Genomic DNA, 27,546 nt, shown 5'->3' with positions numbered 1-27,546 from the left:
AAACTCACCTGTCATGAATAATATGCTGGTCTGCATCATACATACAAAAGGGATGCTCTATTGTCGTACATTCAGTCATAAACTCTATGGATCCTCCTGTGTCAGCTGAAATGTCACATATTGCCACAAGTCTGAAAATAACATCAATACTCAGATCAGAGCATGGAACTTCTCAACAAGATCAAAGATGAATAAAAATGAAAGGTACGTGAACAACTTTCAGTGTGGGAGCCAAATATTTCCTGGGCTCTTCAGTTCTTTTCCCTACAGTTCACTGTTCAGGACCCTGTATTCATCTAGGATATAGACAATCTTCCCAATATAAGTTTTAGTATCCATACACAAAAGTAAGAAGAAAAAGAAGAGCAGGTGGAGAAAAAAGAAAATCAAAGTGGAAACCTCCATCCCTAGAGAAACCATAAGAAACAACCTAAAGTTAACCTATTCAGCCAACTCTAAAGAACTTACGAAGGTTTGGTTACACTACCTCCACCCTACTTAGGGGCCCAAGGTTTATTCTGAGGGGGACTCTGCATGACCGATGACTACAGAACACACAAATACATTGTTCTTCATTCAAGGTGAGGCCAGTGTGTCCCATCAGAAGGTTTGGAATTGTAGGTAACTTTTTGTATCATGGGGACAGGTCTGTGCCTACCTAGCCACATAATTTTACATGTTAATGCAGGGAAATCTCCAGAATTATGAACAGAAATCTCAGCCCAGCATTTGAAATCCTTTAGTGGTTGACCAAAAATTTCCTGCCAACCTCCAACTACCACTTGCCTTTATAAACCCTGCACTAGAGCTAGACTGTTCCAGTCGCTGTGTCTTAAGTTGTGCTTTGGTGGTTCCATACGTATCAAGCATCAATCCGACCACCTGCAATTCTCTTTTTCCTCAGTCTTCCCTTTCAAGGCTTTGCTGAGCCCAATGTTCCTATTTTTTTCTAAATTCTTGAGCTATTTATTGCTCCTAGTACTCCCTTGGCATTTACATCATGCCAGCTACATGCCTGAGGGTAGCAATCATATTTTTTCTCTTACTTTAGCTTAGCAGAGTGCCAGGCAGATGAGGTGTTCACAATTTACTGTGATTAACTGATTTATTTATTGACTAATTACATAATTCAACGTTTAATAATTATTTGAATACAAATTATATGTCAGGCAATGTACCGGGTACTTGTTGCCAAAATAAACAGGACCCCTATCCTTAAGATTAAATTTTAACAGGAGGGAGAAAAATCATAAACACAAGAAAATAAATAATCATGAATTTTGGGGGGAAAAAGTAACAGAATAGAGAGAGATGGGGATAGGGACATAGAAGATCTCTCTAAGGAGTTTACCTTTGAGCTTCCTGAAGAGTTGAGAAGAGAGTTTTAAGAAGAACGAAGGTTAACTGCCAAATGAAGCCAAGAAATCAAGTGAAATAAAGCAGACCACTAGTTTTTAACAGTCAATCCTGTGATATGTGAATCCCCTGTAGATGATACCCTAAGAGTGGGCTCTGCTGCTGAAAACTGCCATCCTTACTGAAGTAAAGTCCTTACTTGTGTGGTAATGCAGGGCAGCCTTCCACACCAGCAACAGAGGACTTGCCTGGAACCAAGAGAGTCTGGACATCTTGGCGAGTTAGTAGACGAGGGGTGTTTTGCTCCCAGTAGATTCCATTAATTAAACAAGTTGTATAGGGTGCAATCTGTAAAGCAAGTGCCAACTTGAAAAAGATAGGCAATAGCAAATTTCAAAGCAGCAGGCTGAAAGAGAGCTATCAGTAAAGTTCAGGAGAAATAACTTAATGTTACTTCAAACTGACTTTATTATTTGCCACATCAGTGGTCATTCTGTGAGGTGAAGACAATAAATACCCACCGAGATTTCAGTGTAGAATTACTCCACAAGAGAGAAGTATATGAGCATAAATATATTATTTCTGTTTTCTAAGGTAGTGCATGGCCAAGAAAAGGAAAAGGACAGAATCAAGTGACCTAGCCCTCTATTCCCAGCTCAACGACCAGTAGTGGGATCTACATCATGCTACCTCAACTTCTCTGGGCTCTATTTTCCTTACCTGACAGACTGGGGTAACATGTACCCCATTCCTCAAAGGAATGCTGTGAGGATTGAGTCAGATCACATCTGTAAGCTCCATGGACAAACGTGCTACATACATGCATACATGGTAACTAGGTCATTATAAATTTAGGAAGGCATCCAATCACCATTATTTGTGTGATTGGGGGAAAGATAAGGGATGGAAATCTACTAGATTTTTGATTTTTCATCTGAAACTAGTTTCATAATTTTTCTTTCCCAAACATCTCAAGCATTCTCAAGCTACAGGTAAAAGTCCTTCTCTACGACATGCTCTACATGCCCTAACAGCTGTATTTCATACCAGAATCTACTATCTTATTGTTCAAACATATTTAAAATTATTTAAAACATTTCTTTTCATAATAAATGCACGCACTTTTTATTTATTTTTTGGTTTGCTGATTTTGAGGAGGACTTCGCAGTGACTCCTACCTACATACATTTTTCTTCTTAGAAGATACGGCCAGTGTGTCCCCATCAGAAGGTTCTGGATTACAGGAAATTTTCTGTACCATGGGGACAGGTCTGTTCTTATGTAACTGTGCTATTTCACTCTAGTCCTCTGTAATCAATGCTATGGATTCTAAGACAACTGGCTGAGGTTATGACTGTAATTTGTGGCCATAGAAGGGATGACCCTAGGTTGAAATGAAACCTCACAGACATTGCACTTTGCCAATAGCACTAACCAGTCCAAGGTAAATATAGAAAAGAGTATTCCACAGGAAATGGATTAGAGTTATTGGGCACAGGAGGACCTGAAGCAGAAACAGAGATAGTGAAACTAAGGGCATATCCAGCAAAACCACTAAGTAAAGCCCAACATCGATAAAAGCCAACAACTTCTAAGGCCAACCCCAAAGGATTCACAAGTCAATATGGGGAACTGAAAACCAATATATACATTAATAATCTCTCTCCTTGAAAACAGCCTAACTATAGCATATTAGGAGCAACCAAGTGAGAAGCTGAGTGTGATACTCACGTCAGTATTAAAACGACTTATGTAGCGCTCAGGGTATTTGTCATACTCTACAGGATCATACACACCATCTGTTTTCCTGACAAGATGATGATGGCGACTTAACACCGTCCCATACACTTTTCTCAGGTCTTGGAGAGGAGAAAGAAATTAGTAAAGTAGGTGACAAATGATAAAGATTTATGGTGATAAAGTATTATAACACAGAAACTGTTAAAAACAGTAAAAAGATACATACTGTTATTCCCCTCCCCCTTACCTCCATTTTGGGAAACTTCTTTTAATTCATGTGGTTCCACATATTCACAAGGCAACTCATTGAAGATTTCTTGGGCTCCCTGTAAATAATGCATGAGTAAAAATCTAAAAATCAATAGGAAAGAAGCCAGCATGTTTTCCTGCAAAGATTCCAATTCACTTTCCCCACAATTATTAGCTCTACTTGTCCTGCCCAGAGACGAAGTCTGCAACACAGAAGTACAGATAAGCTTCTCTCACAGTCTACAAACCAACTTTTATTCCAGTAGGAACAGCATCCATTGGAAGGAGCTTTCATTTTTTTTTTTTTTAACTAAAGTTACTCAGAGTAGATATAAAGGTGTTTAAAAATGAGGGCACAATAAAATATTTCTATTTACTTTTTTGCTTCATCGCAGAATTATTTCAAGTGATGAAACTGTATTTCCTATGAAAAAATTAGATGCCTATCTCACAGCATAATACGAAGAGTGATGTCCTATTTGTAACATGTTTTCATTGAGAGAAGACCTATTTTACATTTACAAGTTTCCCTGCGGGATCACAACTGACTTCTCAAAACCATCCCAGAAGGAAGAAAAAGTATGAATTCTGATCCTGTATTAAGCTTCCTAAAATCTTCTTGGCGAAACTTCAAATCATTTTTAAAAATTTACATCCTGTACTCACTTCCAAACTTTTGGCTATCTCAGTGATGAAGGTAAAAGAGATCACCCTAAGAACAGACCTATGTACCATTAACAATGATTTATCTCTTTAGAAAGAAAAAGCGTTCAAATACTGTGACAGGTTGGAGTCAAACAACAGCAAAGAAAGTTAAGTTTGGACCATTACTGCTCTATACTGGGGAAAGGTTACCTAGGTAAGAAAGTACCAAAAACAGAATGCCTACTCATCCAGAAACAAGGCGGAAATGACTAAAAATGTTCACATTCCTTGGGCTAGTTTCAGAGTTTGGACTGCTTTACAGAAAGACTTCCTTAGAAACATCTAAGAAATTACCTTAGATACATTACCAGTCCCTGTGAACACAAATGTTAAAGGCCCTATCGACTTTGGCATCAAACCCAGAGATATTTCATAGCCAGCATCGCGGACAGCTTGCACAGCCTGGCTGCTGTTCCTGTAGTTATGGGCCATGCCAATATGCTGCAAGCAAGCACACAGGAATTCAAATCAGTCGACCACCTGAGACATTGTCCTGATACATATTTTCAAAAAAAATGAACAAAATACACATCTCACCATAAAAGGTGTGTGATGTCCCAAAGCGAGGAGCCTTAGCCCCATTCCATGTAAAATGTTGATCATCCCTATTGCAGAATCAGACCAACAGAAGAGCCGTCAGTCAGGGGTTGAAGCTGCTCACTCTCTCTCTCCAACCTGCTCGGTGCTCTGATGAAGCACAGACCACAGCATCTTGGATTTGGAAAGGGCCCCAGTGGTCACCTTATCCATCCCCTCAATTTTCTGCCATTGAGAGCACTACTCAGCTGCATCCCTATCTAGCCCCTTCCACTTTCAACCCTGGTAAATGAAAAGTGTCTTTCCTCTTTTCTAAGGTTATTCTCTCTACCTTGCTCCAAATCCCATTCCTTCCCATTCCTTCTCTAAGGAATTCACTTTTGAAATTATTCCTTTCACTGTCCCTCCTTATTGGCTCTTTTTAAATTAGCATATACTATATTATTTGTTTCAGGGGTACAGGTCTGTGATTCATCAGTCCTACACAATTCACAGTGCTCACCATAGTACATACCTTCCCCAGTGTCCATCCCCCAGCCCTCCCTTCCCTCCCAACCCCCCTCCCCTCCAGCAACCTTTAGTTTGTTTCCTGAGATTAAGAGTCTCTTATGGTTTACCTCCCTCTCTGGTTTCATCTTGTTTCATTTTTCCCTCCTTCCACTATGATCCTCTGTCTTGTTTCTCAAATTCTATCAGTGAGATCATATACTTGTCTTTCTCTGATTGAGTTATTTCACTTAGCACAATATACTGGCTCACTCTTATCAACATTTAAAAAGACACTTAGATTCCTCTCAAACCAAAACTAATGAACAAACAAATACAAGGTCAGCATTGACCTTATGACTGCCTTTGGCAATTTTAGTTGTCTAAATAGATAAATTCAGGGAACAAATGTCAGATCTTGACTTACCTGTCAGTGGTATTTGGCAACGCGGAACCCTCGCTTCCCCAAGCATCCCTGACTTGAAAATTTTCATCCCACATTTCTATAGGTGCCTCTTCCCATGCCCAATTCTTTTTGTGTCCTCTGCCCTTTCCTTAAGGTCCTTTTTAAAAATTAGCTGGCCTCAAGATTCTGTCCAGGGACCTACTCTCTTCAATCTCTACATTTTTTTTTCCTTAGCTTATTTTATCCAGTCCTAAATTTCAAGTATTCTGTATACACTGATGACCCCAAGTCTGTATCTCTAACACAGGTTATTTTATTTCAAGACCTGATCAACTATCTTATGAATTTCTCAGTTCTGACTCAAATAGTGAAAACTCAGCATACCCACAGCAAAGACCTCAGCATCCATTCTCTTCTTCTTCTTTTTAGGAACAGAACTTTCCTTCTCTGTATCCCTTCCAAATGTTCTTTGATCTTTTTTCTGAAATCAACTTTTAAAAGAGTAATTTATATTCAATAAAATGCACCATTTTAAAGTGCATCGTTTGGTAACTGTGAACATATGTACGCACCCGTATTACCACCAACATAATTGAGATATAGAATATTTCCATCACCCCAGTCAATCCTTCCCAGCTCTTTACCTCAGGAAAGTATTGGTTTTACTTCTCTCTGTACAGAGTAGTTAATTCTACAGTTTCATATAAATGAAATTATTGGTATATACTCTTTGTGTGTCTGCTTTCACTCAGCATGTTTTTGAGATTCACACATAACTCAGTGTAGTTTCCGTATTTATTCAGTAGTTTACTTCTTTTTATTGACAAGGAGCTTCCATTTTATGGGTATATCACAACTTATTTACCCATTCTTCTGATGATAGATATCTGGATTATTTTTACACTATTAGAATGAAGCTACTAGAAATGTCTTTGTAAAAAAAGTAATTCATTTCTCTTGATAAAACCCTGAGAATTTCTTATGTACATTGATATTCAAGTTTTTTATTTCTTCTTGAGTTGGTTTTGGTCATTTTTGTCTTTCAAGGATTTGTCTATTTGATCAACACTGTCCAATTTATTAGCCTATTCATAACATTTTCTTTCCCTTTTAATGTCTATATGAAATATAGTGATGACCCCTCTTGCATTCCTAATATTGGTAAATTGTGCCTTCTCTATTTTTCTAATCAGCCTAACTAGAGGCCTAGCTATTTTACTGATTTGCTTAAGAAAAAAAAAAAAAAAACTAGCTTCTGATTTCATTGGTTTTCCCTCTTATCTTTATTATTCTTTTTCTTTTATTTGCTTTGGGTTTAATTACTTCTTCATTTTCTTGCTTCATAAGATCAAAGTTTAGATCACTAATTTGGACTTTCTTCATTTCTAATAAAAGCATTAAATGTTGTAAATTTCCTCCCAAGCACCACCTTATCTGCACCCCATAAATTCTGGTATGCTGTTTTAAATTTTCATTCAATTCAAAGTATTTACTTATTTTTCCTGTGATTCCTTCTTGACTCATCGGTTATTCAAAAATACATTACCTTGCAAATATCTGGAAATTTTCTAGATATATTTCTATTATTATTTCAACTGCAACTTTATTATAGTCAGAGCACATACTCTATGATTTAAAACATTTTTTGTTTATTAAGAACTGTTTCGTTCTTATGGACCATCTGGGTGAGTGCTCAAGAACCCTCAATTACGTCAGAGTAGCTGATGGTATTTTACTATTCTGTATTTCCACCAATTTTCTACTTGTTCTAACAATTACAGACCTTCAAGTTCTAATCTGGTGTAGAGTTATAACATGAAGTGATGTTCCCTCAACTAAAGAAGCCTCACAGTACTAACTGGGCCAAAAATCAAGTGGACTTTCCCCCAATTCCAGTTCTTATCCTTTCTTCTCTTGGCTTCTGCCCCTCTATCTTTTCCCTCTCTTTTCCCCCTTTTCTTCTCCTCCACAACTTCTCATCACCAAATTGACCTCTCCTAGACTTCCAGATAGAACTACCTTAAAAGTCAGATCCTATTCACAGTTGTTCTCCTTTTTCCTGCTTTTTCTTTTTAACTTTTGTAATAAAGATGTGTAATGTTTTACTTTTTTATTCCCCTAATGTTCATCACCCTTAGCTGTATCCCCATGTTTATTTTTTTTCTTTTAAAGATTTTATTTATTTATTTGACAGAGAGAGATCACAAGTAGGCAGAGAGTCAGGCAGATAAAGAGGGGGGGAGCAGGCTCCCTGCCAAGCAGAGAGCCCAATGCGGGATTCGATCCCAGGACCCTGAGATCATGACCTGAGCTGAAGGCAGAGGCTTAACCCACTAAGCCACCCAGATGCCCTCCCCATGTTTATTTTTATCAGTGGAAATGAACCCTTCCCTGCTCTAGTCATAGAAAAAAAGAAAACAATTACTTCCCAGGTAAATTTAAAAAGTGGGTGATGTAAAAACCCTGGCATACCTACCTGCCACACCTGCCCACTGTCCAAACGCCACTACCCGTGTTCCTCTATGATCCACCATTTTCTCGTAATCAATAAGTCGGACTTCCTGAAAAAAGGATAAAAAATTTTCACCCAGACCAACTAAGCTTAATCTCAATGAGTAAAGTATATATATGAGCAAATAAATATATCGCATTTCTTCCTCTTATAAAATATATCTTGACTTTGTAAGTTACCATCAGGTGCACCATGAAATATCCAGAAAATGCTGGGTCGCAAACCACTGATAGGTCTGTGATTAGAGATGGTCCTAGTAGGGTGATAAATGCCCCCTGAATGTGGTCAATAAAATTGGAAAGGCATGCTTTCCTTTAACTTTTAGGCCAGCACCATCTACATATCTATCTACAGTCCACTCATCCCCACATCCTTCCTTCTAGTCTCAAAGAAAACAAGTCCCTCCCAAGGCTAATCCCTGTGAACTGGATCCCAGCTTTTCCCCATGTCTTCCAAGACCACTCTCTTCCAAGACAAAGGAAAAGGAACTTTTCCTTTCCTGCATTACCCCTTTGTACATTGCTCCTTCCTACCTTGAAAATGACAACACCCCCTTCTCAAGTCCATACGCACAAATCTCATTTTCTCTCTCCCTTCCTCCTTCCCTCTTTTTCTCTCTCCATCCTTTTTTAAGTAAACTTCATTTACAAAGTAGTACATGCCACCTGCTTTTCATTTTCTCACCTTCACTGAAACCACATTCTTCCTGTCTTTGGGAATCTTCCGGAATCTTCCCTCTCAGCAATGTCTTATTAACTCACACTTAAAAGCTACTGATATACTGTAATTATAGAATGTCTTAAATAGTCACTTTATCTCCTCAAAGAGCATATGATTTTTACCATATGCCTGAATGTAAGAATGTTTACTATTCATCAACAAAATACTGCTAAAAAGCAGCCATGCCAGTTGTTTTTGTTCAGTTCTCTTGTAACAAACAAAAGTTCATGTAACAAAAAAGAAAATCCTAAGTACTTTTTTTTTTTAAGATTTTTTTCATTTATTTGATGGATAGATATCACAAGTAGGCAGAGAGGCAGGCAAGGCGGCAGGGAAGCAGGCTCCCTGCTGAGCAGAGAGCCCAACGCAGGGCTCGATCCCAGGACCCTGAGACGCTGACCTGAGCTGAAGGCAAAGACTCAACCCACTGAGCCACCCAGGTGCCCCTCCTAAGTACTTCTAAAGGAGTTTATCTGCTTAAGGTGACACCTTTTTCCTGTAGCATTATTTACATTAATTACTTTTTGCATTTGTTTTTCAAAACCACTGGGAATTCACTAGCAGAGTTCTTGCAAATTTGAAATGATAGAATGTATTCTATAGGCCTGTACAGAACACAATTTCCTCCCTTCCTTTTACAGTTTGTGAGGTCTCCTGTCCTCTGCCTATTCTTAGATTCTAGTCTAGTTTCCTATGCTCTAATCTAGCATTCTTACCCCAGGGCTTGGACCTTGGACTTCTCTATCTACACTTACTGCCTACCCTCATCAAGCCTCCCAGTCTTAGACGCCATCAAGTCTCTAACAACTACAAATATGTATCAGGAGGAGTCGCCTGGAGCTACAAACTCATGATCAATGGCTCCCTCTTTAAAATCTAATGTCTAAGGTCTGAAATCTGCTTAGATGTCTAATGGACAAATTAAACTCAGCAGGCCCTAAACTCGACTCCTGACTCCTGATCATCCCACCCCAGCCTGCTCCCTCTTGCAGTACCATCATCTCAGGCTGTGGCCACTCCTTCAGATTGCTCAAGTGAAGATCTTGGACTCCTCTCATTTGCTCTTTCTCTCATATTCCACATTTGTTTCACCAGTAGCTTTTGCAGGATCTGACCTCTAAAATACAGCCAATATTGGTATATGTACCACCACCTCTACTTCCACACTTCCACTCCCTTGTGCAAGCCACTGTCATTTGGAACCTGGTATCCATACTAGTCTAGACTAACAATCTTACCAACTTTCTCCTCCCATCTCCAATATTATCCACACAGCAGGCTGAATAAGCACTTTAGAACATGATTTACTAACCCTCCACTCAGCCAGACGCACAGGACCTTGCACTAGTATGCTCTCCGCTTGGAAAACTCTTACCTGACAGATATGACTTGATCCTTCACATCCTTCGAATTTCTGCTCAATGCCAAATTTGCAGTGAGGCTCTCCCCGATCGTCCTATTTAAACTATTGTCCACCCACAGTGCCCAGAACCCCCTTTTTGCTTCTGTATCATATTTATGTCCATCACACATATCTCTAAGTGACAGATGAGATATCTTATTTATATATTTATCATCTGTCTACCCCCACTAGAATGTAAGCTCTGTGAGGACAGAGTTACTTTATTGTCACTGCAGTGAAGAGGGTCAGTCACAATGCAGACACTAAGTATTTGTTGAATGAATAGAGTTTTTGTATAGTACTTATATCTCAGAAAATGATTTCTTCCTTTATGAACGATAATGAATGTAAAAATAATTCCCAGTCCAGTTCTGGCACTACAGAGCTGTGCAACCTCAGTTTAGTCACTTCACCTCTCTGGGCTCATCTGAGAAATGAGGGAAGTGAATTATATGATCCCGAAGCTCTTTTCGGCTCTCAATTCTACTTGGTAATATCTGACCAACTGGCATTATAAAATGCTAATCATTTAGGGGAGACACTTTTATCATTTTTTTCCATTTCAGTACAAAAGGAATGAAATGTTTGGTTTCTCTTATTAAATTCCAAACATGCACAGCAGAGAAGCCCTAAGAGCAGCAGAACTATTCAAGCACTAATTCACAGATCACCTTTCCTACTGAGGTGAATAACATGATGTATTTCCTACATGCTGAAAGGAAACTAAAACTCCACTTGACATTTAAAGATAGAAAGAAACACTGTTTCTATGTTAACATTTATGATTACTGGTCACTAATTACCTGTCTCAGAATCTCATCCAGCAAGCCCATATTGGCCTCCTGAGCCTTTATTGTGTGGGAGAAGAATGCATAAGTCTTCTTAGACATTAATTTTTCCTCTGGGGGTCTTTTAACTCCCAAAATTAGACAAGCTTCAGAAATATCCTCCTGAAGAATGCCACCAGCTTTGACATATTCCTGGGAATGCAATTTCGGTTAAAAGTTATTTCTCTAATTTGTTGTATTCTTATTTTCTTTAATAAATAAGTGTAGCAATTAAAGGCACAATCTTTTGAAGGCATAAAATCTGTATGGATCAGAACGAATAGTAGAATAACTACTTCTAGTATTTTTACTTTCTTGCCAAAGATCAATTTAACAAGTTTGACTTTTGTAGCAAAAAAGGTTAGAAAATTCACCACCTACTCCTATTTAAGAGCAGTGAATAGTATGTCATAACTACTAGCACATATGATTTTAAAATACTTGTGAAATGTATTTTTGTATCAACAATGCACTGAAATGTTAAATGCAAAATATTGTATTACTATTACTCAGGTGTATTTTTAAAGGAAAGACATATATCTGCAATATTTACTTTTTTCTTTTCTTTTCTATTTATTTTTTGTTGTTGTTGTTCAATTAATATTTATTACTGCCCCACTCCATCCAGTAGACTGTGCTAGAGATGTGATGGTAAGACACACTAAAAATGTAGACAACCTCCTTCCTATAAAGAAGCTCACAAAATACAGTAAAAAGAAGCCAGGAGCATAGTAAATGAGGCTGAATTCAAAAGAATTATGAACAGCAGAATCTAAGTGATACATTAGCTTAATGGATACTGAGATAATTCCTGGGTGAGATTATCAAGGAAATATGAAACTTTAAAGTAATCTAAAAGGCTAGGTAGGATTTGGAGAGATGGAGATGGGAGATGTAAGGTGGTAGTATCAGTAGAAAGAATTGAAGAAATATATACAAATATGGAGGCAGGAAAGTAAGGAGCTGTTTAGGGCATAAGGGATAAGTCAATTTGGAAAAGAAGACTATTACGGTGAATATGATCTTTACTGGATAAAAAATAAAAATCATCATCAACATTTATTAATAAATTAGTACTTGCTTTACTAAGCTCTTTTCAGGAATTATCTCATATAATTTTCCTAAAACTCTCATGAGGTAGGTATTATTATTATTATGGCCATTTTATCAATGGGAAACCTGAGGCTTACACATTTAACTGAGATTGAGTAGCTAGTACATGGAGGCAATCGAAGTCATTTCAGACTTCTAAATAAAGGGTTGGCGTGATCCAGGCAGAATTAAAAGAGCATCAAAAGTGGCAGCTGAATAAAAGGAAGATGAATCTAGTTAGGAATCTACTTTAAAGGAAACTACAGATGGACAGATACTACAAGAGTGAACATATGATTCATACCTGGTTTCTTTGAAAACAATCTATCTGTCCATTTGTAGTAGACTGGTTAAATAAATGACAAATCATGGAGTAATTACGACATTAAAACACAGCCATTGAATAGAATGAAGTGGATCTCCATGAACAGACAAGGAGTGAGTTCCAGGATATCTCACTGACTAAACAAACAAGGTAAGATAGAGTATGTATAGTTTACAACCTTCTATGTAAGACTAAGGGGGAAACTGAGAAAACACACACACACACACACACACACACACACACACACACACACGCTCATTTTTACAGAAAGAAACGCAGGAATAATACATCAGAAACTAATGACAATAGTAAACTATGGAGACAGTAGGAACAGGATGTAAGGGATTAAGATAAGAAGAAGACTTTCTACAATGCATCATTTTACAGAGTTCAAACATTTGAAACTTGTAAATATCTCACTTATCTTAAAAACATAATTAAATCAAAAAGGATTTAAAAGCAATCTTGAAAATGTATAGAAAAATACATAAATCCAACTGTATATTACATTGACAATATAACTATATAGAAAGAATAACTCAAATAACTTGAATACAGCAATCTGAATATTCTTTGTGAGATATATTCTAAAAGCAAAAAAACATTTTTTTACTCAAAAAATACTAAACTCCATTTAATAGGTTGATTTTTTATTGAGGTATAATTGACACACATTATATAGTTTCACATGTACAACATAATAATTGATATTTGTATGTATTGCAAAATGATCGCCAAAATAAATCTAGTTAACATCTGTCACCATGCACAGTTGCATAAGAACTTTTAAGATCTACTCTCTTAACATTTATAGGGTTATTGTTAGTTATAATAATAGTTATCATGATTCCAAAACTATTTTATGTATAATACAAGATAAAGCAAAAAACATGCCTTAATATTATAAAGAATTAAAATTTTCAGTACTGGAGAACACAGATGTAAATATAAAATTTTAAAGGTAAGAAAACCTGCAATGTTAAAAATTTTTATTGGAAATATCAGTATTGATTCATGATGAAGTAATATGAAGTAATATATATGTATATGTATGTGTAATCTTATTTCTTAGCTCCGTTCACTGCTGCTAAGAACAACAATATCTCAGTAAAAATAAGCACACTTAACACCAGATATCACATCTTGGTTTCTACATACTAAAAGAAATCAGAGCTCCCTGCTGAGATAGATGGCTAATCCCAGGTGTGGGGCAAAAAAAAAGCACAAGGTAAGACTAAGACCATTTGATGCTGCAGGAAACAAGAAAGCTGAAAGATCAAGTGCTCCAAAGGACACAGGAGCACCCTTAAAGGAACCCTCTATCTCGAATTTGGGGTAACTGGGACATTTAAAAAAAAATGGTTAATAGATTATCATACATTAAATGAAAAAGGTCCATGCAGCCGTAATGATACTCAAACGAGCAAGAAAGAAAAAACTAAGGGCAATCTCTTTCCTATAGAAGAAAATCAGCAAGTAAACTTAGAAGAGTGATAAAGTCAGAAAATCATCACTTTGCAAGCTTCCATGTAAAAAAATGATTCAGGAAAGATCACCAACGTATCCTAACATCTTTAGCAAAAGGTAGCTGAGTGGGCACCTGGGTGGCTCAGTGGGTTAAGCCGCTGCCTTCAGCTCAGGTCATGATCTCAGGGTCCTGGGATCGAGTCCCGCATCGGGCTCTCTGCTCAGCAGGGAGCCTGCTTCCCTCTCTCTCTCTCTCTCTCTGCCTGCCTCTCTATCTACTTGTGATCTCTCTCTGTCAAATAAATAAATAATAAAAATCTTTAAAAAAAAAAAAAGGTAGCTGAGAAACAAACACAAGATTCACAGGTCTCAAAACATCACTCCGCAGAAGACTCAGTAATTACAAACAGAAAAAGTTATGTAGAGAATGGAGATACCTGGTAGCAACTACCTCAGCCAAGTGACCACGAATTCCTAACCTTGGGACAACCTGGTATTTTGTGTCTGATGTGATAGAGTGGAAAGAACATGCACCACCTGGATAATATTTGTATCAGAAGTGTTTTAACCTGAATATAATTGCCAGTAACACCCAGAAGCAGACCATTCTACAAGTCAACTAGTCTGGACTCTTCAAAAAGAGTCAATGTCTTAGAAACAAACAAATCAAAAGGGCATGCAGATCTAAATTAAAAGAACTAAAGAGACATAACAATAAATGCAATGAACCTTAATTAAGCCTCAATTAAAATAAAAGACCATAAAGACATTTGAGAAAATGGGGAATTTGAAATGGGTTATGTGAGATGACATTATGAAATAACTATTTTTTTAAGTCTGATGGTTATGCAGGAGAATGATTTATTCCTAAGAAATGTAGTAATGTCTTAGTGGCCTTAGTCTCCCCAGTCCCAGAACCAGGGCTGCACATGGACATAATGACTAAAGGACATCACCCCCTTCTAAAGCCAATTCCTCCAATCCCTCACCTGGAGAAAGCATGGAATAGGGTGGGGGGAAAAAAAACAACTTAACTTAATTCTGGACTCAAGTTCTAACTAGAAATCTCATTATAATCAAAACAAAGGAATATTATCATGTGGTGTTTAAGTGACATTGGCAAACATTTTATTTTCATTCAGATGTTCCTTGATTTCATAAAAATTGCATTTTTACTCAGATGCTCCTTGATTTTCATTTTATTCTTACATATTTAAAAAATTGGAAATATTTACCTTGTCATGAATGGCCCGCCTATTGGAAGGCTGTATTAGGACTTTGTATCCCAAGTTGGTGATCCCTTTGATGTGCCGGGGAGCCAGAGGCGCCCTCCTCTCCCAGGCATTCACATCCTCCCGCCTCAGGGCCATCACCGCTTTGTGGTGAAGCCCTTTGGAGAAGCTGAGCCCCAGCCTGCCCAGTTTGGTCCTTTGAACTCGCAGCATCTTAAAACTTGCGGACTGTAAAGACATCGTAAGAGAACAGGACAACAAAGGCAGGAGGGCTTCACAGATCATTTCTGGTCTCCTGAGAAATCTGCTGTAAAATCCAACCAACTCAGATATAACAGACACAAGACAGAGAAAAGGAGAGGGAAACCTTGGATGATGTGAAGTGCTCCTTTACCCAACAAACCCAAATTTCCACAAATGAGGTTATTTCCAAAATAAAAAAAAGTACTGAGCAAATTATAGGACACTAGCCAATATTTGCCAAACCAAAAGAGTTTTTGAAATATGGTTCATCAAACATGTATTCAACACAAAAGTTTTAAGCATGTTAACCTCTGATGCACATACAAAAAGTTAATTTATGCCAATTTTGATGGCACAAAGGCTGGAATCCTTTAATCGTGTGCAAGATTCTTGACAATCCAGCTCCAACCTCTTTGGAGTTTCATCTCAGACCATTTCCTAAACTGGTGCTACTCAAAGTGTGTCTGGCAGCCTGCTGGCAGTCAGTGACCTGCTCTTTACAGGTCCTGGATGAGCAATGCACAGAAATAGAAGGGAAGTTCTTGGAAACCTCTGTTATCACATGACCATTTTTCTAGTAATTCAATGTTACTGAATTTTAGAAAAATATTGGTCCTGGCAGATTGGAAATTTAAGAAAACAAAACAAACATGCTTCTCTATGACAGGTGTTGAAAGGTTAAGAAGCACTGTCCTAAGCCCCCCTCACCCTTTTGTTGCTATAAACATGCTGTTCCCCTTTTCAGGGTTTCCTCTCCATTCCACTTCCTCCTGCTATTATATTAAACCCAGACCTGCCTCAACCAGTTTTCTGCTACTCAAGATTGAATAATGCCACTCATTTATTCAATCAAGAAACTGAATAAACAAGAAGCTTACTATGCCAGCACAGAGTAAATTTTATATAGACTTTTAAAGCATAAATATCAAATAATAGTCTGCCCCTCTTCAAATGGTTACATACACTTGGCAATTTCAGAGGATAATCTGCTGGATCATTTCAATGCTGTCTTAGTTTTTTATGTTTAAGGTTGGCATCAAAATACAGGAATTGAATTTCACACTTTCTAGAAATTTCCTACCAATCACTGCTAACATACATCAAAATTCTTATGAACACATTTCTGTTACATCAGACTGCAATCTCTACACCAGACGCACTTTACAGATGGGGAAGTTCTGTCTAAACAGCGGCACATACAGTGGATTTTCTGGGAGCAACTACTTGCCATTTGAGATAGAAAATTTATAGGTCAAGTCACAACACAACAGACTAAAAGAACAAAGCAAACAGCAAGGAGATCAGCTAAGAAGACTTTAGAAAGAAGAGGGGCAGTAAGAAAAATAATGCACACCAGCAAGCAAACACGCTGATAAAAAGCAGCTCAGGCTCTTTAACTTGGCCAAAATACTGATGAGCAGTATTTTGGTAAAAGGCTGCTATATACGCTATTTAATTTTTGGGTTTTTTATACAGCTTTGTTTTTAAAATTCTTCTTTTTTTTGAGAGAGAGAGAAAGCGAGAGAGTATGTGTGAGCAGAGGGGAGGGGCAGAGGGAGAGAGAGAATGCCAAGCAGCCTCCATACTCAGCACAGAGCTCAACACGGCTTTATCTCACTACCCTGAGATCATGACTTAAGCAGAAATCAAGAGTCGGAGGCTCAACCAAAAGAGCCACCCACGTGCCCTTATACAGTTTTGTTTTTAAAAGAGATTATATCTCGGGGGTGGGAAGTTGGGGGAACAAGGTGGTGGGTATTAGGGAGGGCACGTATTGCATGGAGCACTGGGTGTGGTGCAAAAACAATGAATACTGTTATGCTGAAAAGAAATTAAAAAATAAATAAAATTTAAAAAAAAAAGATTATATCAGGCCCGAACTCAAGCCCAGGTCCACAGCACTCACTCTTCCCCAAACCAGAGGAAAAACTGCAACAATACCATAGGACTTAATTAAATCCCAATGGTTCTTAAATAAACCAATTCCAAAGACAAGTGAGTTTTGTTTTGTTTTAACACAAAGATGAGCCTAGAAATGGTCCCATCTTTCCCACAGGGCTCTATCTCACATACCATAGGTGACCAAGTGACCCTGCATCCTCTATTCTTAGCAGCAATTCTTGGAGCCAATATGAGGGAACACGTTCAGATACTTTAGTATTTCTCCTCTGCCCAAACTTGATTTATAAGCACTGCCTCACCTCCCCCAGTGACCATCATCCCATCTCTTCCTCCCTCCCTCCCTTGTCCGGGATAGGGAATATGGTCTGGAGACACAGACACATACACACAAATAATACACACATACATATTTGCAAAGGCAGACTTCCTTTTTTATTTTTTTTAAGATTATTCATTTAAGAGAGAGAAAGAGAAACAGGGAGGGCACAGCAGGGGGAAGAGGCAGAGGGAGAAGACGACTCCCTGCTGAGCTGGGAGCTCAACTCGGGACTCGATCCCAAGACCTGGAGATCATAACCCGAGCCGAAGGCAGCTGTTTAACCACCTCAACCACCCAGGCGCTCGGCAAAAGCAGACTTCCTATGGAGACTAGAAAAGAAGAGTAGCAGGGAGTAGACCCTCTCGTTTCTTTGGGAAGCTGCTTTCACTTTCACTTTTTGTAGGGAATTCTCAAATCATAATTCTAACTTTGTTTTTAAATATACATAACAATAGACACCATGCTAAACACTAGCTGAACACTTTCCAGACATTATTTCATTTCCCCCTTGCAAAAATCTTAATAAGTAGATACTATTATTATCTTCATTTTACAGGTGAAAAAACTTAACTGGAATCTGCCTAGAGCTGCTGCTTCTAAGAGAAGCAGGATTCCTGGGTTAGTATTTAACACTCAGGATTTTTCTCTTCGCCAAAGCCTACGGATCCACACCATGTAGATCTGATATATGTTACTGCTGCCAGCTCATTTCTGAAATAAATTAGATTCATATGGCCTCGACTTTAATAGAGTAAGTGATCAGTTCTCTCCTCAGCATGGGGTGCTTCTATCGATCCCTTTCCTATGGACCATGGAAAATCCTTCCTGAGTCACCGCCAAGGTAAATTCTAGGTTTCTGGGTACTTAGAACAAGAGATTTAATTGCATCAGGTATTACTGTGTTAGTAATTGCTTGAACTTCGAAATTTGGTCTCAGCATGGTAAATTTCCAGGCCCACAATTCATTTCATTCTAAGGTCATCAAGAAATCTGCAGCAGCGAGGATTTCTTAACTGTTCTTAGAGCATGGCAGGTGTCTATTTCATGGAAATGTCTAGGTGGGCTGTGTTAGATTTCCCTGTCCTGAATTTTGTGGGCCTTTCCAAGAATATCAGGCAGTAAATGTGAGGTATATTTCTTGCAATGCTTTCAGTGAAACAATGCACAAAGATCCCTGGTTTACCTACTGGTTCTAGTGAGATCACTTGTCAGTACTAATGACAGTTTGTAGGATGAGCGAGGAGGAGGTGGGAAAGCAAGAAAAGGAGATGAAGAGACAAAGAAAGAGCTAGGGGAAATGAGGAGGAGGATCAGAAGAAGAGGAATAAAGGGTAGAAAGAGAAGCGTCACATAGCAGAGGGAAGTAACTTCCCCTGCCAATTTCTAAACAGTCTGTTTCCTTCAACACATAAAAGGAATGTTCCAAATAGCATAAAAATGAAATTTAAAAGGTTCTTCTCTGTGTTTTGTAAACCAAGAACAGCACTAAGGTATACTTCTTTTTTAAGGTATACATTTTTAATCAGGAATTTGAAATAACTCTAAAAAGTCACGGGAGTATTACAGTGAATTGCACAGACATGCATTGAGATAGGAGGACAATGAGTGGATGGACTTAGCAATAGAACATCTCTATGATACCATCATACCGCTCTTCCCATCTTTCAATGGGGGAAAGACTTAAGAACGTCTTTTAATTTACAAATTATCTATCTTTGCAATGTATACATGACAATGTGCCCCTGGGAGGACATCTTTAAATGTTCTTGGTATTTTCTAACCTTCTCAGAAGTAAAAAGGAAAATGGTCATTAGAGATAAAGATGATAGATAGATAGATAGATAGATAGAGCAAGCCCAGAATTCCATAGATACCCCACCATTTTCTTTCAGTTACTATGAAATAAACTATGATCACTGATTGTATCACCATCCTAATCACATGAAGGAAGCAAAGATTTTGGGAGATGTAGTCGTAAAAGATTATATCTAAGTAAAAGCTGCCTTTGAGAGCAGAAGCCACAGCTCCACCGCCATGAGTCGTGACCCACAGTACATATTTGGTTTCCAGACCATAATAATACCAGAGGCCCAAAAGGGTTCCAAATTAACAGAACACCTGGTGATGGCCTAGAACAAATCCAAATGCCTCCCAACCCCAAGGCTTGCTAGAACAAGGCTTGGGCAAGCAGCAACACCATCCTCCAGACTTTCACTTCCTGTTGCATCGGTACATTCTTTTAATGCTTCCATGTTAAATTCCTTGTAAAACAATTAACCATATGTTAAAAAACAAACAAACAAAAAAACAGCAGACTTGGGGCAGGAGGAATCTACTAATATTAATTAATCTGGTCTAAGAATATTCATGTTTTCAAGCAGCTACTCAGTCATCCAAAGATCTCTAAAACCCATGACTCTTCTGGTCTTTAGCCCACAAATTTAGTATCATTGAGATGGAATGCAAAGTTAATTTTAAATTGGACTCTAATCCAAAAAGTTTACCTGCTTATTTGTCTTTTTGCTAAACTGTAAATGTTTACTCTGTGACCTTGGTACATAACTTGGCCCGTTTGTACCTCATTTGCAAAATGGATTCAGATTAGTATCTACCTCTGAGGGCTACTGTGAAGTTTATCTGAGCCAATACGCACAAAGTACTGAGTACTATCTTGCACACCATTAATGCTTAATGAATGTCAAGAAAAGAAGAAGGCTCCAAGCCTGCTTACTCCTTAAAGGTGAGCACAACCACACCACTAGTAGAAAACACTACCTTCCCTTTCTCTGTCACAATGTAGTAAGACCTTCACTATGGGTCCACACTGATCCCCTCCCTCCCTCTTTTCATTTGTCAAGAAAACAAAATGGAGCCCAGTTAGCCTTCTCCTCAACTTCACCCTTCAGGCCTGGGTGTTCAAGATATATAACTTAGCATTTTAATACAGTATTTCATGAAATTTATGACACATTTTTCGTATTTTAGCATCCCTAAAATAGGGATGTATTTTATAATCCATGGCATCTTAGATTCAACGAAAACAGTAATGTTATTTCCCATGCCAAATGTACAGTTTCTTAATTCCATAGAATTTTCTTGTGATCTCACCAAGAATACTTGCCACTGTATGCAATGTTATTTGTATAAGATAATTAATAAAAGAATATCTGGGGGCGCCTGGGTGGCTCAGTGGGTTAAGCCGCTGCCTTCGGCTCGGGTCGTGATCTCAGGGTCCTGGGATCGAGTCCCACATCGGGCTCTCTGCTCAGCAGCGAGCCTCCTTCCCTCTCTCTCTCTCTCTCTCTCTCTCTCTGCCTGCCTGTCTACTTGTGATCTCTCTCTGTCAAATAAATAAATAAAATCTTTAAAAAAAAATAAAAGAAAAGAATATCTGGAAAACTTTTCTGTTAAAGGAGGACTGCATACATGGCAAAGGTCACTTCCAAATCCTGAGCTGTTAAGGTCTGTGAAGGCTTAAAAGCTTGAGAGTGGGGGAGGAGGCAGGTAAGAGGGTTCCACTGCAAATAAATCAAAGTAAAGTTCTGATAATGCTGACACCAGTAACAAGTGAGACTGAAAACAAATATGATTTTCTGGACAGTGGTAAAGTCACTAGGGAAAACTGGCCTAAATCTTTGTCCTCTAACTCACTTTGCAAATGGCCACAAAGTTTACACTGCCAGAAGGTCATATACCCCTAGATTCACTCATCTATGGGGAAAAAGCAGAGGGGGAGTGCAAGTGACAAAATATACACGCAGAGACAGAGAGGCGTCCATGCAAAGTGCTCCTGCTAACTTTTTATTTCTACCACAAAATATGTGAGAGTTACCGCCCAAGTAAATGATCCTTCAGTCCCCTGAGTAGCTACAGGGGCATAATTATAGCCACAACTTCCCCACATTCTGATAACTGATGACCCACGATATCAAAAAATGTTCACCTTTGTCCAGGTTACTGAACACTCTCTCTCCCTTCTTTCTTTCCTCTCCCCAAGCCCACCCCACTCCCACTCCCCTAAAATCAGTGTCTGAAAAACACATCACTTCTGGAAGTTGTTAGGGCATTTAGCCCAACTCAATCAGGCAGAGGAACTGCGCCTGCTTGTGCCCCTTCCCCGCCTAAGTGCTCACACTGGACATGCAGGCCCTGCAAGGTCTCAGGAGTTGAGGAGTGCCCAAATTTCTTAAATTTTCTTGGTTTGTTAGAGCATAGGCAAGGAGCAGCAGTATGCTGGGGCGGAGGGGGGGGAGGGAGTGAGGGAGTAGGAAGGGGTGTTGGTGAGAGGAGTCCCCATCTCAAAGAGAATGGCCAGCCCGAGATGGTCAGGTTGAAGAGTCTGTGATCAGAGTTTATCTAAGCAGGCCAGAGCTGGAAAAGTCGACCAGCAACCGCACACAGAGAAAGCTGGGGTTAAGGGAGAGGGCTGCCCCCCAAAATCTCCATCAACCACACCCCGCAGCCAGCCAACCTAAATAAGCATACAGTCCGAGATGTGCTTCCACGCACATCTATCCTTTATTCCCCAACAACTGCCCCTGCTTCCCCCGCCAGAAAGAGAGAGAAAAGAAAAAGAAAAAAAAAATTAATTGCCATCCCTTCCCCTTGCTATTCAGAAATTCCAGAACTGCACTGACAGCCCTCCCTCGCTCCAAAGGAAACGCTCCCAAGGGAGGCCCAAAAGCTCGCCACCCTCTCCCTCGCCCGGTCCCGGAAACCACTGGGTTCCGCGGAGTCGCCGGGTGGCCCGCAGCGCAGGGCGTAGGAGGCAGAGCTCGCCCGCCGCTCTCGGAGCCTCGCCGGCGATCTCCAAGCGCATCTCGCAGGCGGAACCCACCGCCCGGCGGCTCAGCCCCCTCCTGGCGGCCCTCCTCACCTCGTCCCCTCTGAAGTGCCGACCAGTCCCACCGCCTCCGAGCTCCGGAGAGGGTAGGTTCCGAATTCCCAGCAGAAATTGGGATGGGGGCCGGGAGGAGGAGGTGTTTGCTCAACTTTTGAGGACGTCATGCTTCTTCTTCCCACAGCCAATCAGCGGCCGCCCTGAGGGAACAACCTTCTCCTCCGCCAATCGGCGGCGCTGCCAGGTGCTAGGTCATGCCCTGCCCCTGCTCCTCCCCGAAAATCCTTCTGCCTTCTAGATCTCTGACCTGCGTGCGTCCTTAGCTGGGGGAATCACGTCCTCCCAGGACAGTTATTGACCACGTTTGTAACTGTCCGTAGCAGAGGACAGGCGGAAACGCCGGAGGATGAAAATAGTCCGGGCATTACACACTAGAGAGATGTGTGTCTCTCCCGGAAAAAAGTTGTGAGCTCGTGTGTATTACGTTTCTTTTAGCGATACACACTTTTCAAAGCATTTCACAGCTTCATAATAAGGCTGTGAAGCCAGATGACAATTCCTAGAACAGTTTTGGAGTCCAACAAACTGAGACTACCAAATTAAGTGTAGTGTATCTACATCCAGTGAATATTAAGAATCTATGCATATATGGCAAAGTTACTAGTCTTAAAAAGTCCTAAGTGGCCCTACAGGGACAGGGGAAATGCGCTTCATAAAGACAAGCCTCAGTGCTAGAGGCTGAAGAAATGCCAGGCGCCCATCTGTGGTCCTTCTAGGGAGTCAATGGCCAAAGGGTAATTGTCCCTCCTATTCTCATAACTTTCTCCAACAGACTTTTCTCATACCTACCTTTTCTCATACCTACCATTGAAACAGATGTGTTTCACCATGAAACTCTTGTGTCAATAATCTAGAGCCTAGAACATTCTTATAAACTCCACTTGTACTCCAAGTGCAGAGAAAATTAAAATCTTTTCTGGAAGCTGAGACTGTCCTCTGTATCTCTAGCTTCACGTACCCAAAATCATATTCCTAATCACTCTTCTACAGCCTTCCCTTTGTGTCGGGTTTCCCAGCTCCATTCTTGATATCACCAGCTTCCTAATCACCACTGAGCCAGGCCTGAAACACTAAATTTGCTTCAGTTCTTCCTCCATCTGTCAACCATACCTCTGGTGTTGACTCTGTCCTTTAAAATCCCTCTGTGATCTGTCTCACCCACACCCCTTTTTACGCACTAACTAGGTCATATTTCCTTAAGCACACAACTCTGATCATCTCATTAGCCTGAGCAAAAGCCCCTGGGACTATACACTATTTGTAGACCACTGCCCCAAGTCCTTCACACAACATGTGATTTGCTTCAAGATACGGCCAAAATCAGCCATCTCAGCTTTATTTCTATGGTAGAACCAGCCTTAAACTGACACTGAAAGACAATCTGTGCTTTGCTGTATCCCTAAGGGTTAGGAGTCTGAATCAGAAGCCTTACTTTTCCCCCTCAAGTGGTAAATCATGGGGAAGTTACTTCATTTTCAGAAAAGCCCAGGTTCCCTTATCTGTCGATAGAATAAGAATAGGAACGACTTTGTGGGGTCATTATGAGAATCAAATAAGCTGACATCTGAAGTTCTCTGCCAAGTGTTTTAAGAAACGGACAATTATTATTTCTCTCCCCCAGTATCTCATGCTGCCCACTTTTCCGTAATTATCATTTACAAAAATGTCCACCTCTCCAAAACTAATCCATTCCTTTAGGGTTCAGCTGAATGAAGCTGTCCCTGAATCACAAACAAATAAGATCTCTCCCTTCTCTGTGTCTGCCTCTCTTAATGTACTTACCACTGTCCTCCTTATACAATAGCCATTTGTCAAGCTTATCTCCATCCCTCACCTGTTGTCACCATCAGCTCACAAAAAACTTAATAAAAGCAATATATATGTGTGTTATATATATCCTTACTCATTTTTCCCCATTTTGCTTCTAACACAATACTATGCATGTGATGGACCAAAGTCTGAGAAGGAAACAGATGGCATAATCCAACTGAGTAAGTTAGGAGACAGAGAGACATGAAAGGAGCAAGCGTGAGCAGCAATAGAGGAAGGCAACAAAAAGATGCTGCCCTCCCTCTCGCCTCCCCCCCCCCCAGGGACTAGCAACAGTAAGAAGTATCCGCAGGCCTTCATGTGGCCGGGTAAGGGATGGACACCAGAACTCAGAAAGAGCTCTAGCTGCAGTGTGGCTGAAGCTATGTGGGAGTGCCACTTGATAGTGGTAGCTTTTAGCCATCATGGAGGGCGCTGCCTAAGAACAAAAAACTCCACCTAGAGGGAGCTATCTAAGGCAGAAGTCAATAAACTTCTTCTTCCAAAGGACCAGAAAGGTCTCTGTCACAATACCTCTGTCATTTGGAATGTAAAAGCAGCCAGAGACAATACTTAAATGGATAGGCATGGCTGTGTGCCAATAAAACTGTATTTATAAGAACAAATTGCAAGGCAGATATGGCCTGGGGGTCATAGTTTATAGACCTCTGGCTTAAGGAATGAATAATCTCCCTTCATTCTCCTACCCTCCCATCTCCTGCTGGTGCTGTCTACAAATTGAACACAAGAAAAACCAGAGGGTTGGTGCAGTCCATAAATGTTAGTCCCTCAGGAACAGAGCAGGTAGAGAAGGAGGCAGAAATTCTAGAAGATTCCAAGGAGAATATTCAGCATAAAAGGTGTTCAGCAAATGCTTGTTGAAATTAATGAATCATATGACTGGTTACTGTGATTACTCTAAAACTGGTTGAACATTCATGGAAAAGCTATCAAAATAGCTTCCCTGAATGCATGAATTTGGGAAAGGGCCCATGAGGCTCAGTCAGCTTCTCTCCTGCTTTACTTTGAGACCCCATCCACTTCTGACCTGCCCCCACCTTGAAGAAATATTAACCTGGCCCAAATCCCTCCTGTGTGAATTCCAAACTACTGTTCAAATGCTTATGGTATTCAGGAATTTTGCAAAGCATGTGAATGAGAAATACTGTTCCTTAAAATGGGGAATTCAAATGTTTTTCATCATACTAATATTTGTTGTAATAAATGTGACAGTACTCAGAAAGAGGAAGAACAACACATGAGATTAAAAACAAGGCTTGGATTCACCCCAAGTTGGCTAGCTCCCACAGTCAACCCCTCAGACACCTTCAATATAGGAGACCCCTTCCACCCATGTGGGGTGCTAGGTTAACACTCCTAAATTAGAAAGCTGTTTGGGGCACTCAAGCTGCCTCTCTTTCTCTCACCATCTTTGGCTTCTCTCTTCCCTAATTGTTCCTTACTTTGGTTCTGTCTTTCCTGAGAGATCATGAGGGTAGTTAGGCATCAGAACACTGCAGGTGAGCAGGACCTAGACTTAATCCCTCCTTTTCCACTCACTAACAAGCTATTTTGTCTCTTCATTTTCCTTGTCAGGACAGTGGTATATATCACAGAGTTCTCAGAAAGATTAAGTGAAGAATGTTCTCAATATATGTGAACTATTATTAGTGCTTACTATTTTATTCTGTCTTATCTTCTCCTTAGAATCCACTCTCAATCTGAAGTGAACTCGGCCATGAAGAGAAAACAGATGGATATTTGGAAGGAGGAAGTGGGAGCAATCTAGCACGCTACTAAGTTTGTTCTGTTTCTCAAGACTTTATATTTCTTACGTGAACGGCAATTTTTATTATATCATCTATAATCTTCCCACCCTAGTAAATTATTCCATTATAAAGACAAGTTTCTTGTAGACAGTGCAAAATCAAAATTTAAAAAAAAATAGTTTAGGAAGGCAACGTTTCTAAATGACTATTACTATTGTTGCCTCCCCAGTTATCTTAGGAATGAAACACACCTTCTTTATCTTCAAGCAATTTAAAACTCTGATCAGAAGCAGGAACCACCCACAGATAAACCTTAATTCCTGCAAACAGGCTCTGGCTGGAGATAGTGATGTCCGGGGGGACTGTTCCCTCCCACCCCCACCCTTTTATAAGAAAGCAGAGAAATCTAATTCCAAGTTTACCTCCTCTACTATTCGCAGCCCTTAACAAGCATTCCTGAAGAAAATAAAATTCAAGAAAATGGAAGTTTTCAGCGGTTCCAACACAACCTTTACTAGTTTCTAATGTTTCACAGAGTCGTCCAAGGTCTTGGCATCCTGTGAGAGTTGCGTGTGTGTAGGTGTACCTCACTGGGTGAGTTTGCTGCCCATCATTTCTTGCTTAGTAACTGTTATTAGAAGTCTACTAGGACTTACAGTTTTCAGTTAGTACCATCGTATTTTATCAATTGGTTGAGAATTATAAGTTATAATAATATTGGAAAATTTGGGGAATGCAAATTTTGGAGTATATGCCCCTGACAAATGATGGACCTAATAAATCCAAATCAAGGAAGAAAACCCAGTGTTTTTCCTCTGAGTCTTGTCCAAATGAAAGTCTCAAGAGAAAAGGTGACTGAGGGACTGAGAGAAGATTGGAAAAAGGAGGGAGGAGGTCATCAAAGCAAAAATAAAACCCAAGTATAGTTCTTCTGGAGTATTTGTAAGCGTAATTAAGCCAGAGACATCTAGCAGGCCAGGTTCAGGAGTCAGGACCTTCTCATTCTAGTCCTAGTCCTGGTGAGGGACTGTATGAAACCAACCTTTTACTGTTGTCATCTAACCATAGAACTAGGAAGGGGAGACACACACACACACACACACACACACACACATTTGTGGGTTTTTACAATATAAGAAGTAACAGCTAAGAGAAATAAGCTCAGCATAGGCAAGATCACAGCACGAAGCAGAAAATCAGGTGCAGAAAATGTCCAGCATTGAACTGACTTTCATAATTGCCATTTGTATGGTTACTCAGAAAAATGTAAACAAATTTCAAAAGAACAGAAAAAAAACACCAAAGGAAGATATTCCTATTGGATGGTGTACTGTTGACATGGCCCATGGTAGGCACAGGCCTTTTTCTCACTATCACTTACTAGTATTGAAGGACCCAACCCTCTAAAATGAAACAAAGGCAAAAGACAAGAATTTACAAAACAGCCAGAGTGCTGCTCGGACTAATATACATAGGCTAACTCCAAATGTTTGTTAGGTATTTTGTAAACATTTACTTTAAATAAACACTTCCCTACCCTAAGAAGCT

The 27,546-nt window shown here is 39.6% G+C and overlaps 1 protein-coding gene across 3 annotated transcripts in view; it reads right to left on the bottom strand.

Annotated features, from left to right (window-relative positions):
• Nucleotides 1-22,480, bottom strand: part of AASS (aminoadipate-semialdehyde synthase) — a 53,857-nt gene extending 31,377 nt beyond the window's left edge. For 2 of the 3 annotated variants that reach the window (XM_046020641.1, XM_046020640.1), the window contains exons 1-10: nucleotides 22,397-22,480; nucleotides 15,060-15,284; nucleotides 10,917-11,093; nucleotides 7,956-8,040; nucleotides 4,588-4,655; nucleotides 4,345-4,491; nucleotides 3,344-3,422; nucleotides 3,088-3,215; nucleotides 1,556-1,704; nucleotides 9-131 (exon numbers count right to left, since the gene is read on the bottom strand). In XM_046020641.1, the coding sequence (XP_045876597.1) occupies nucleotides 9-131; nucleotides 1,556-1,704; nucleotides 3,088-3,215; nucleotides 3,344-3,422; nucleotides 4,345-4,491; nucleotides 4,588-4,655; nucleotides 7,956-8,040; nucleotides 10,917-11,093; nucleotides 15,060-15,269 (1,166 nt within the window). In that variant the 5' untranslated portion in view covers nucleotides 15,270-15,284; nucleotides 22,397-22,480. Of the gene's footprint in view, nucleotides 1-8; nucleotides 132-1,555; nucleotides 1,705-3,087; nucleotides 3,216-3,343; nucleotides 3,423-4,344; nucleotides 4,492-4,587; nucleotides 4,656-5,863; nucleotides 5,968-7,955; nucleotides 8,041-10,916; nucleotides 11,094-15,059; nucleotides 15,285-22,396 lie in introns of those variants that run through there. The other variant, XM_046020642.1, reaches the window with a different exon arrangement.
• Nucleotides 22,481-27,546: the final 5,066 nt, after the last annotated feature.

The sequence above is a fragment of the Meles meles genome, chromosome 10 (assembly GCF_922984935.1).
Source record: "Meles meles chromosome 10, mMelMel3.1 paternal haplotype, whole genome shotgun sequence".
NCBI classification, from domain to species: domain Eukaryota; kingdom Metazoa; phylum Chordata; class Mammalia; order Carnivora; family Mustelidae; genus Meles; species Meles meles.
Note: the sequence above shows the minus strand (reverse complement) of the source record. Positions and strands in the feature narration are given on the sequence as shown.